This window comes from Dermacentor variabilis, chromosome 1 (assembly GCF_050947875.1).
Source record: "Dermacentor variabilis isolate Ectoservices chromosome 1, ASM5094787v1, whole genome shotgun sequence".
NCBI lineage: Eukaryota > Metazoa > Arthropoda > Arachnida > Ixodida > Ixodidae > Dermacentor > Dermacentor variabilis.
The window spans coordinates 261,674,760-261,687,538 of NC_134568.1; the positions used below are offsets into that span (position 1 = coordinate 261,674,760).

Below are 12,779 nucleotides of genomic sequence, written 5' to 3' on the forward strand. Positions count from 1 at the left end.
TTGAAAAAATGCGTTCCAACTAAACAAAAAAAGAAAAATACTAAGCACACAAGTGGTACCATTCAGCGTATGGAAATATGGCATGATAGGATTGATGCCTATGTGAAAACATTAATTGAAAATCTGTACAATGACATTGGCTGCTGTTTTACAGAAAGTTGTACAGTAAGAATATATTTTGCTTCCGTCATGCAAGAAAAATTGGCGTGGTAGACTTCTTCGCAACAACCACACACTGTGGCTACAAATCGTATTTTGTAAAGGTACGGCACGTTCTGTGTTTGCAGTTTGCCCAGGACAAGTTATTTCACAGTTACCAACTTCCTTTATATCATAGGCACTTGTACCTGATGGTGGCTATGTGGTGGCTCATTTGAGAGCCGGCACCAAACTATGAGGAGCACGCCACCCGTTATCGCGCACACCATGTCATCAGCACACTTCCAGAAGATGGCACCACATGTGTCCTTGCACCCAATAAGGAGTGGACTTAAGTTTTATGAGTAGTTTAATGTCTCGCCCTGCGGAGTCTATTTTCAGCAAACGTACAGAGATGTGCACACTCAGTGACTGCTAAGACAGCAAGCACTCTGGCAGCTGAGCACTGAGCCCTTGCGAGGACAACATTGGTCTCTTAATTCTGATGCATCCTCATATAACCAGTTGGCGCTCTACCTGTCATCGGCCCGTCATGTAATAAACCTCCTTTATATCAATCAGTCGGAGTACGAGATGGCGGTGGGTCGGATGGAGTGTAGTTTACATTGGAGTCGACCGGATAACAATGCGCCCGGAGATCACTGTGGATTGTTTGCACCTGGCGGCAGAACCTTGCGACGTGTCCGGGATACCTACATGCAAAGAACAGGCCGATTGTCATGCGTGCACCATGGGTTGGCAATAGGAGGACCGGCCCAGGAGATGGGATGAGAAGGGTGGTGCACAAGCTGCTGAAAGGGTCGTACTGGCTCTTGGCACGGCCTGGCAGCTACTGCAGCATAAGTTAGCGGAGCAGCCGCAAGAGGCTGCTGGGGAGCAACCGGTGGTGCGTCTGCAATTTCTCCTTGAATGATGTTGCACAGAGCAGATGGCAAAGGACAAGCAGGCACCTGGGAGAAGGCTACAGGAGACAGCTGTCGTGCGACTTCGCGGACAAAGGCCTTGATCTGCGTGATCAGCAACGCTTGGTCGGAACCAATGGCCAGGCTGGAGATTGACGCGTCGGTTGTAGGAGGAGGCCGCGTCAAAGCTCGCTGTTTGCGTAGCTTGTCGTAGCTCTGACAGAGGGTGATAATGTCAGCAACAGTGTTCGGGTTCTTGGCCAGTAGCATTTGGAAGGCATCATCATCAATTCCTTTCACGATGTACTTAATCTGGTGCACTTCAGACATGGTGGCATTGACGCATTTACATAGATCGACAAAAGTCCTCTATGTAACCGGTGAATGTTTCACCCGTGTCGTGCGCGTGTGTGCACAAACGCTGCTCAGCTTGGAGTTTGTGGACGGCGGGATGATTAAATACTGCTGCAAAAGCCCCCTTGAAGGTAGCCCATGTTCGGAAATCCGCCTCGTGGTTCTTGAACCAGAGGTTGGCCACGTCCGCGAGATAGAAAAGGACGGTTAGCTTGGTCGAGTCATCCCATTTGTTATGAGTGCTTATCCGATCGTAGGACGCAAGCTAATCTTCGCTCATCCGATCGGAGGACGCAAGCTAATCTTCAACGTCATAGTCGCCTGTCCTGCTGAAGAGGGTAGGATCCTACTGGCGAATAGCGCCAGCGCAGAGAACAGGTGGCAGCGGGAGCGTCTGCTGGTCGGCGTCTGCCATGGTGGAAGGTAGCGTCTGAGTGCGGAGTTCCAGGATGGTAGAGTTGAAAGGGACCCAGCACCTCCACCAATTATAAAAGATGTTTATTACACGACAGGCCAATGACGGGTAGAGCGCTTCACCGAGCACAGTCTCTAAGCTCGAGCATCTGTGCCACGCGATGCTGTTGGCAATCCTGCTGCCTACGTTCAAGCGTTCTTCATTACAGTATATTTAGAAATATATTCTGGTTTATTCTTTCTATGCTGTCAGCACAACATTGTAAACATTTCTTGTACTTTTCTGTATAGTTAGTTTTTCACAAATTATGTCACATACAGTTAACAGCTGAATTTTCGGATGCCCAAATTTTTGGGCATGCCTGATATTTCGGACGTCTTCGTGGCACCGCCACGAGCCCCATAGAATCAATGTATAAGAACATCTGAAGTTTCAGACGCTCGAACCCCCCGCCGTCCAATTTTCTGGACTTTTTGACGCGACGGAAGGTCCTTTGGCTCCTTGCGAAGCGCCCTTGCGAAGGAAATCGACTTGCAGCCGAAGCATATCACCGCTTTGAACCATAACGAGCCGAATCTAGCCGTCACACACTGATTTGGTCTGGCCACGCTGGCTATGTTCATCGCCGCAAATGGCCACACTTCCACCTCCGGCAGAGTTTTCGGAGCGGCGCTATTTCGTTTGTTTGCGCAGGCCACGTTTTGGCTAGCATGGTGTGTGGTTGTGTGAAGTGTGCCCTGCGACGCTATGCCTAGGTGCTTCTATGCTCGTCAGCGAACTCCACTGTTCGCAACTTGAGGATTTCGCTTGCCTTTGATGGCCCCCACTCTGTCTTCGTCGTCCGCGCCGATGGCATCAAAGCGCGGAAAGCAGTACCGTACCCACGGAAATAACTTTTGAACAGTTGACGCTGACAACAAGCTCAACTTCTGCGCAGAACCGACTGACTGACTGCGCCGCCTACAAGCGCCGAGTTGATGCGAGCACTGTTGACTCTTTAATCGGTGTACAGTGCTGACATGACCCTAGCTCAGATCGAGACGAATATGATCGCATGCAACCGGAACGCCATGCAAACAACAATCAACAAGTTCTTCAAGCCACTGCATCAATGACACTGGCTGCCCGACGATGCACATGCACATAATAAACCGGCAGTCGGCTGCATACAGTTTTTGAACGCCTCTTTTTATAGCACCTTCATTGATGCTTTGGCAGGGTTTCGGAAGCCTGGTACTTCGCCCTTCACCTCTAGATCCGAGAAAAAAAGAAAAAGATGGTGCGTTTTTTTGCATGCATTCATTTTTTTCGGACTGCCTGAATTTTCGGACGTTTTTACGTTCCCTAGAGGGTCCGAAAAATTGGTCGTTGACTGTATTAGACCCAAACATGGGTCTTCAGAATTTATATATTTAAGATATATCTTTCTTTAGCTTTATATCTTGATATGTAGCTTGTTATTGTTGCCCTGTTGGTGTACTCAAAGAAAAACCTTTACTAAAGCCTTCAAAAGGGCCATTTTTTCCTAGCAAAGAAAGGGTTAAACACCAAAGAGAAAATTACGCAGATCCAATGCACTGTGCGATTAGATATAAGCGAAACTTTCTGTGCTGGTTGCTTTGGGTGACGATAATTAGCAGTGATGTTGACGGCGGAAGCTTAATTTCATCAACGTTTAATCTAACTGAGGGCATGTGACAAAGGTTGATTGTGACAAGGCCGCCACTGCTGTGTACCAAACAGTATCTTGAAGAAGCTCTGCAACCATGGAGGGCTTTACTGCCCAACAGTCACTCCTTATTCTACCATCACTGCTACTTTAGCATGCTTTTTTTAGGTTGGCAAAATAAACAGAGCTCCGATTCAGATTCACCAAATTCCTATACAGCTAGACTCACTCGTACTCGGACTTCAGGGTCGGAAAGAGTGAGTCGACTCATGAGCAAGTTTGCCGACCTATGACGACAACATCCCTTGCAAATAAGGTGGTAGCCCCCATCACCTGCGTTGACCCCAACTCCTCTTGGTGCAGTTTCTCATTCGCAGTATGAATGTAGTAGCTTCAACAAAATGGTGCAGATTGGTACCATTTAAGCAGCATTGCCACTAGTGCCCACAGAGTGCAAATCATATGCAAATGTGCCCCGCATGTTTGTTTAAACCTAGATAATTGTCCATCAGCCACAACAGCCAACCAGACAGAGACTACTTAGTTCAGCTGTAGCTGCTTGCTTGGAGAGCCTTGAGCCTATTGTCACACATATTTTGCAGACTCCAACATTGCGCATGAACAAAATGTGCACGGCAGAGGTGTTAACACGGGCCCACTAATCATTTGCTTTATCTGGTATGCAAAAGTACCCCACTAGATTAAAAAAAGAAAAAGCATGGGAAGCATCATTTGAGATCAATTTAGCTGCTCAAAGAACCCCAGAATGTCATCTACAGAACCCCGTTTGAGAACCCTTGATTCGGCACAGTTTAAAAATGATTGCAAAGAACTCTTCCAACAACTGTATAAAGAAAGAGGAATGATGCAGTTACCACTGTGGGCAGCCTCCAAGAGTCCTATTTCGTGCTTTTTTATTAAAAGCCCACGACAACAGGCTAAAACTGCCACCAAAACTATTCAACGCCTCTCACTTATTTCAATCCAAAGCTCAGTGAAGTTGCTGAATATAGTAAACAAGTTCTGTAGAAATCGTCAAGGTGGAGAAAGTTTTACGAAAGGGAATGTGTCATCTACCTAATAGTAACACAAAGTTACAAAGGACCATGAATCATGAACTTTTATTTTCTTGTGAAAAGATTCAACAAGCCTTTGTTCAGGCCAGATACACCTAAACCAACCTCAATTTAAGAAACACACACCTGATAGCAATGTTATAAGCCAAAATTGTCACGTATTATATATAATACACCCTGCAGTTATGGGTATATTTTCTGACCGTGCAGAAAGATATCTTAATTGAAGAAAACTTGCAAAAAACATCAGAACAATTGAAAACACTTCAGAGTCTCCTTCAGAAATGGAGTGCATTTTTCACAGCTCTAGCTTGCACAGGTTTCATTAAATTTGATTATGTCTTCCTTGAATGACTAAACGATAGCTTCAATATCACTATTGGAACATTCATAGACCTTGATTCTATGTGAATTTTTGGTTTGCAGAGTCTTTAGGAGTTAGATACAAGCCAAAAGAAAACCTTCCTTCTCTTCCAAGAATTATTTGTTGCTACTGCTGTTTTTAGCTCTCGGAATGTGACAGGCCCCACGCTACCTTCATAAACCCTGCTGGCATTTTCATTTTCTTACTTATTCGACACCAATAATGATGCTAAGAAAGAGTATAACCTGTATGAACTTCATATTTTGGCACCAAATGAGGCAACCAATCTCTTTCATCCACAAAACAACCCATAACTGCATGCTGTATCATGCATGATACAGCAATTAATAATTGTCTCTAAGAATCACCAGAATGTATTTCTTTATAAAAACATCAAAGTAGGCTAATAAACAGTAAATAAACACCCCATATTTTTATATGCCTATTGGAAGTCTATAAATTGTGGAAATAACCTGTTTATTCGCAAACCTTTCTCAACTGCCACCATTCATTTTAAAAGAAAAAATTACTCGAATTTCTACAAGTTTTAAATTCACTATGTATTTCATTGCTAGAAAAGAAAATTCCGAGTAAATATGCAGAATTTTCTTACTTCTTCATTCTGTTATGCTAGAAGTTGTTGTTCTGTGCATATTACACATGACACACAGTGTCCTTTGTTTTCGGTTAAAACTAGATAATTCCAGATGTTTGCACCTTGAACAGAATTTATGCAAATTGGATTAAACCGAATTTCTCCCCGCAGTTTGCCCTTTCATAAAAGATAATAAATGCAGGTGTTACAAAATGAATGAATGCTAGCTACCTCTTGTGAGCAATTGGCTAAGATAATCATAATTATAATAATAATGACATATTGTACTGAAGAAGGATGTTATAGTGGGCCAGCCTCTCCAGCACTTTCTAGTGGGTCAATCTGTAGCGCTTTTGCTCGGGGAATGCTGCTCATGCTGAGAGTGCGTGCCCTGCTCTAACGGTCAGTCCCAAATGCCACTGACTAATAAACTCCTCTGCAAGTGGTGGAGGGTGCTTCAGCCTACAGTGTCCATCTTGGAACTTTGATCCTGTACCGTATGCTCAACCATGGCTGAAGACGCATTCCAGCAAACCGACGATTGCACCACAATGCCATTATCTATTGCACACGGGCTGAAATGGAACCCTCGCCGTTGTTACATTTGCCGCTCACCGACATTTCTTCGCTTTTAAGGAGACTACTTGTCCAAGCAGACTCCCACTTTCCTTCGAACGCATTAACGGTAGTGTTCCTGTACTGCAGTGGAATCTCAGATGCTGTTGCACTACTGTCTCCATCTGACCGTTTTCTCACTCGGAAAGGTCTGCTGCTACCTTTTGCAACAGTGAAAATCCCACAGGGCTCCAGCACCATTTTCGCTTGCAACCCATTGCCATACCCTGTGATGCTGCTCCGAGGGGAATGTCTTGGCAATGTAGAAGCGATCGAAGACATGCAAGTTATGGACATGCCTGATGACCATTACTGTACTAGTTCTAGTGCGCTCAGTGCCGTTTCTACATGTGACCTATCACCCAGCGATGTGTTCGGTTCTTCTATTGCCGATGACCTTAGACTGGTCCCACGGTCTCAGCTTTTGTGCCTCTTAGAAGAATTTCGTTCTTTCGATGTAGGGCAATCTTCCCTAGGCAGGACGTCAACTTTTACTCATTGGATTGATACTGGCTCACAACCGCCATTGTGGCAACGTCTGTATCATGTATCTCCTGTAGAACATCATATAATCAACGAACAAGGGCTGTATTCTCAAACATTCACCTTCTGCGATAGTCACGGTCAATAAATCAAGTGACTGTTTACCCATGACGTCAGCGTGCACTACCAATACGCGCTGTCGAACGCTTCACATCGCATGAGAGACCGCACTGTGCGAGTGCAGAGCGGCTCGGGTGTGTTGTTTTCAAGTGTGGTGGACATAGTACGGGTTCTGCACACTGACTACGGTTGGTTGCGGCTGCTTTAGGTAAAATAAATTGTATAAAGAAGTGTGAAATGTTTTATTTTAAATGAATCAACAAATATCGCCGCGAAACAATGCGTGTAAGGCCCCACCCATAAGGCTACTATAAACTACCACCTACCTTATCTCTACTACACTCCACCACCAACCAAACACCATAAGACGTGTTCGTTAAGTCAGTATATGTCAAGAGCACCCATCAACACCATGATGTTAAAATGACATAGGCCGGAACTACTAGATGACGCTGTTTATTTTCCGGTTTTGCTAAGACTGCCAATCAGTGCACGCCGTTGGCAGAAGCATGGCCAAGGCGATAATTTTGCGGAAGGCAAACGTTTTAGAATACAGGCCCAAGTCGTCGCCATGCTTTGCCGCAAGGTGATACGACTTTCTAATAGTCCATGGGCATCCCCTGTCGTCCTTGTTGTGAAGAAAGATGGTTCTGTGTGGACTACCGGCGCCTCAACATGATCACTCGCAGATGTGCCTACCCTCTCCTGCGCATAGACGAAGTGACTGACAGTCTACAATGCACATTTTTCTTTTCTTCTCTAGATTCGTGCTCAGGGTATTGGCAAGTACCCATGGCAGATGCCGATTGGCGAAGACAGCTTTTGTCACACCCGACAGCGAATACGAATTTGACACAATGCCTTCTGGACTTCGTAATGTGACAACATTTGAGCGCATTATGGACACAGTTCTACATGGCTTGAAGTGGCACACATGCTTGTGCTATCTTGACAACGTTGTAGTTTTTGCTCCCGACTTTACCACGCACCTTCAACGACTCCGGTGTGTTTTGACGTGTTTAGCAAATGCTGGCCTACAACTAAACCTAAAGAAGTGCCGATTCGCAACTCGGCAGCTGACAATTCTAGGTTACGTTGTATTCAAGGATGGAATACTCCCCGATCCAGCCATACTTCGGGCCGTCGCCGAATATCCTAAGCCAATGCCCATCAAAGAATTGTGCTGTTTCATAGGTCTGCTTTTACTTCAAACGCTTCATCCGCAATTTCGCTGCCATCATATTGTCCCGGACGAAGCTACTTAGAAGCAATGAACCCCTCACTTCATGGTCATCCAAGTGCGACGAGGCCTTCACAAAGCTCCGTTGTTTGCCAATGAGTCCGCCAATTTTGAGCCATTACAACCCGACAGCCCCTACTGAAGTGCACACAGATGCCAGCGGCGTTGGCCTCGGCGCTGCGATTGCCCAGCACAAACTAGGGTTTCTCGAGTTTGTCGTGGCTTATGCAAGTCATACACTTATGAAATCTGGGATCAATTACACTGTGACAGAAAAAGAATGCTGGGCAATCATCTGGGCTCTCACTAAGTTCCAGCCTTATTTGTATGGCCGAAAATTTGATGTAGTGACGGAGCACGATGCACTATGTTGGCTGTCGTCCTTGAAAGATCCCTCTGGCCATCTTGCCCGATGGGCACTTCACCTGCAGGACTGCGATATCCGTGTGCTGTATCGCAGCGGACGCCAGCATTCTGACGCCAAAGCCCTCTCGTGCTCTCCCTTACCTGATGACAATGCCTGCTGCTTACTATTCCAGTTCACTGTTTCTTCGCTAGACCTTACCACCATTGCTTCTGAGCAGCGCAAGGGCAGTTGGATTGCCTCCCTTATAGACTTGCTTTCTGGTTCATCAGCATAACCAACCACTCACACGTTGCATTGTCAAGCTCACCATTTCTGCATTCACGACAACCTGCCTCATCAATGCAATTATAACCGCGACAGACGCCAGTGGTTGTTAGTAGTAGCTCGCAGTCTGCATCCCGAGAAATGCGCAGCTTTTCAGACCGATCCACAGTGTGCACACTCTGTAGTTTTCAAAACATACCCGCACCTTCTACGGCGGTACTACTGGCGAGGGATGTACAGCTGCGTTCAGAAGTTCGTTTGCTCGTGCCCCCCAATTGTCAGTGCCGGAAATCTCCACTCCTCCTCTTGCCAGATGGTCTGCAACCTTTACCTTGCCCTACCTGGCCGTTTGGGCACATCGGCATCGATTTGTATGGACCCCTTCCCCTGACATTGGTTGGAAACCGCTGGGCCATTGTGGCGGTTGACTACCTCACGCCATCCGCTGAAACTGTCGCCCTCCCAGCAGCTACAGCACGCGATGTTGCCTCCTTCCTGCTTTGTCGATTCATCCTGCGTCATGGGCCCCCTCAGGAACTGCTCAGTGATCGCAGACGTGTCTTCCTGTCCGAAGTAGTTGAAGCCATTCTTAAAGAGGGCCATGTTGTTCATCGTACAATTACGGCGTACCATTCTCAAACCAATGGCCTTACGGAACCTTCAACCGTAAGCTTGGTGACATGCTTGCCACGTATGTCGCCTCCAACCACACAAATAGGGACGTCATTCTGACCTTCATGAACTATGTGTGAAACACCGCTACTCAGAGCACCACCGGTGTTGCACCCTTTTTCTTACTCTACGGTTGGTACCCGTCGCACACCATCGATACAATTCTGCCATACCAGTCGGATACATCTGAATGTGCGCCCATTTCTGCCACTGGAATACACGCTGAAGAGTGCTGCAATCTCACTCGGGCCTTTACCTCCAATGACCAAGACCGCCAGAAGAGCACTCACAGTGACATCACTTCTGCGCCCACCTTCCTTCCTGGAGCGCTTGTGTGGCTCTTGGCTTCTTCTGCTGCACCTGGGCCCTCTTCAAAACTACTACCCAAGTATGAAGAGCCCTACCATGTCGTGAAATGCACATTCCCTGCCAACTACATGACCGAATCCATTGAACCGTCTTTGGACATGTGCTGTCATGGACGAGACGTCAGCATCGAGCGCCTCGAGCCGTACTATGATTCACTCATAGTGAGGAGCTATTAGATCACCGGATGGCTCCATTTTCATTCCCAGGAGTAACTGTAGCAAAGAAGAAGTACGCTACAGTGGGCCGACCTCTCCAGCACTTTCTAACGGGGAGTCCATGCTGGGAGTCCATGCCCTGCTCTAACGGTCAGTCTCAAACGCCGGTGACTAATAAATGCCTTTACAATATGAATATTGTATATGCCCTTGTTTGCACTAACACCCAGCAAAATACCGAGAGTTATAGAAACTTAATATATCCAGTGCCTACCGGGTTGAGTGAACAAAAGCTTGTTGCTTTTTTAGTAGCAGCATTTCTATAAATACAGCAATGGCACATTGCATTGTACTATTTCCCACATGTCACACACATGTAAACTGTGGTAATGCGCAAGGAAGAGAATCAATGCAGCTCAGACATTGCTCTGCTTAGCGAATGGCAGCTATGGCATTGAAAGGATGTTTACACAACTATATTGCGTTCAAAGAAGGGTGGCTGATTTGTCTTGTTGGTATTCCACTGATTTTCAAAAGATCACAACAGACAAGGAAGAAATGACTGACAAGTCTAGGATCAACACAGAATGCTCCCAAAACACATGTGTGTCAACAAGGGCTTGCAAGATAAGGAAAAGCACATCTCCTGAGAAGCATGCCTGGCCATGTGCAATACCTTTTGTACTACACTTTTCTTAGTCAAAAAGTGCAGAAAACAAAGTAAAGAACATATGGCCAAACCCTTCTCTATATTTGCGGTTATTAGTTATATGGTTTCTTTTGAATATATTAATACCTGACAAGGACTTATGGAGATGAGTTTGTCACGTTATTTGCAAGCAGCTCTTTGCCATTAAAGGTTCCTGCGAGTGATTTCCCTCGTGTAAATAAAACGATTGTGTCCAATAGTAGACCACTGTTTGTGTTAACACTTTCCTGCCCATGGGAAAAGAAGCAGTGTTTGGGTAGTCACGTAAATACTTTTCTTTCTATCACAGAGCAAGCTTGATACCAAAGTGTACGGTATCAAATTGAAGAGGAAGAAATCCTCTTTCCAAAAGGCACTAATCCTAAATAAAAATTTTATTATAAAGAACTTGAAAAAGAAAAGATATCTAAATATTTTGTAGAAAAAAAATATACAGTAACATCATTGTTGCTTTGCACAGAAAGACCTTAAAAAATTTCAGAATATGCATTTGCAATGTAAAGGACCAGTGCAATACTCCAGCAATTATCATCTTTCTATGTAAAAAATTTCTTGAGATATAAAAGAAACCATTAACTCTAGTGACGCGCGATATACCGAGGTCGACTGCCCGCTGTCTTTCCGTGCAAAACTCCCTGTACGGTGGCCAGCAAATTATCCCGATGGAAGGATGTTAAGACCCTGCAGATAAGAACTGTGACCTTTAGAACACGCAGGATATCTTTATATCGGCACACGACAGCTTTGAAACAGTTCGGTGAAAAAAGCGATACTCTGCTGTGAAATACGACAAACCAAAGTTGCCTTCTGCATCAGTGCTGCTTTCAAAGCCCAAAAACTTGCACGCAGATGCACGGTGCTTACGCGATCTGGGAAACTAAGTGCCACTAGCGCCGACCATGCCCCCTTTTCAGAGGCGTTTTAAAAATCCGCGTATGGCGGAAAATGAAAACTGATACTGACTAAATATTTCCTAAATATAACCCAATAAATGGCACTAGCTGTCTCGGAGCGCTAGGAAAGTGGCAAAATACAAATTTGCAACCGTCAATAGCGGACTATCAATGGGAATAAGCATGGACAGAAAAATTAGTCATTAGTAAATGTCACCAGACTAATTCCAAGTTTTGGTCTGCAAGAAAACAAAACCACCGATTTCTCCCCAGTTTTCGTGCCAGAATGCAGAAGCTCAGATTTTTACCCAGTTTTCGTATTTAAAGCTCGGCGATTTTTTACCTCCTGAAATTGAAAAGCTATAAAACCAGAAAACAAAGGACTTTAATGATACACCATGCTGTAAAATGTTAAAAAAATTCATCCCGGTTGTGAGATCAAACCTAAGACCAACGCTTTTCCACTGCGGTGGCTTTACCATCCGAACTAACTAGGAGGTAAGGCTGAAATCGACAACTCGAAGTGCAAGGATATTGAATGTGGAAAATCAGTTCTGTAGAAATCTTAAAGCTTGGGAAAGCTTCAGGATAAGGAAAAATTTGTAATTCAGCTCAGAGTAGCACAAATTTAAGGAAATCTATATTGGTTACACAGAAAGAAAGGTGGGAATTTAACCTGAGACCTTTCGGGAGCAGTCACTCTACTATGGCAGCTAACCAGGTCGCAGATTGAGGATGAATGAATGATTCCAATGTTGGTACAAAGAATAATACAAACAAGTTCTGTGGAAATTCACAAGGATGAGCAAGTTTCATGAAAGTAAAAAATTACCCTCCATCTTCAGACCAGGATGAATTTTTCTTCAACAACGCTTTCTTTCTGAGAAACCCGTATGGGCTTCCTTTGTACCTTCATGCTATTCTGAGGTAGATAAAAAATTTGTCTGCTTCACTGAAGTTACAAAAAGAAGCTATGCCAGACAAAAAAGAACTAAAGCATACTGCCTACACTCTCTCTGGTCACACAAAGTGATTAAATATAAAACACAGCCCACACCACGCAGTCTAGACAAGTAATAGACCTCTAACAATCTTTTCAGCAATGCATACAACATGCCCAAAGGCTTGACATATGTATTGCTCAAGAAAGTGCAAAGCAATTGGGGACACAGGACTACATAGCAAGCTTAATTTATGCGACAACTACCTGGAGCTGTTTGCTGCTGTGACTGCATAGATGGGCCATAGGACTGTTGGCCAGGCATGAGACCACCTGGTGCAGGGCTACCTCCTTGATCAGGACCTCCTGGCCCACATGGTGGTGGCTGCGATAGATAAACAGCAAGAAGCAGCCTGAT

The 12,779-nt window shown here is 45.1% G+C and overlaps 1 protein-coding gene across 1 annotated transcript in view; it reads right to left on the reverse strand.

Annotated features, from left to right (window-relative positions):
- LOC142563734 (uncharacterized) overlaps positions 1–12,779 on the reverse strand; it is a 71,297-nt gene that overhangs the window by 53,577 nt on the left and 4,941 nt on the right. The window contains exon 4 of the mRNA XM_075674334.1: positions 12,629–12,746. Coding sequence (XP_075530449.1) covers positions 12,629–12,746 — 118 coding nt within the window. The remainder of the gene's footprint in view (positions 1–12,628; positions 12,747–12,779) is intronic.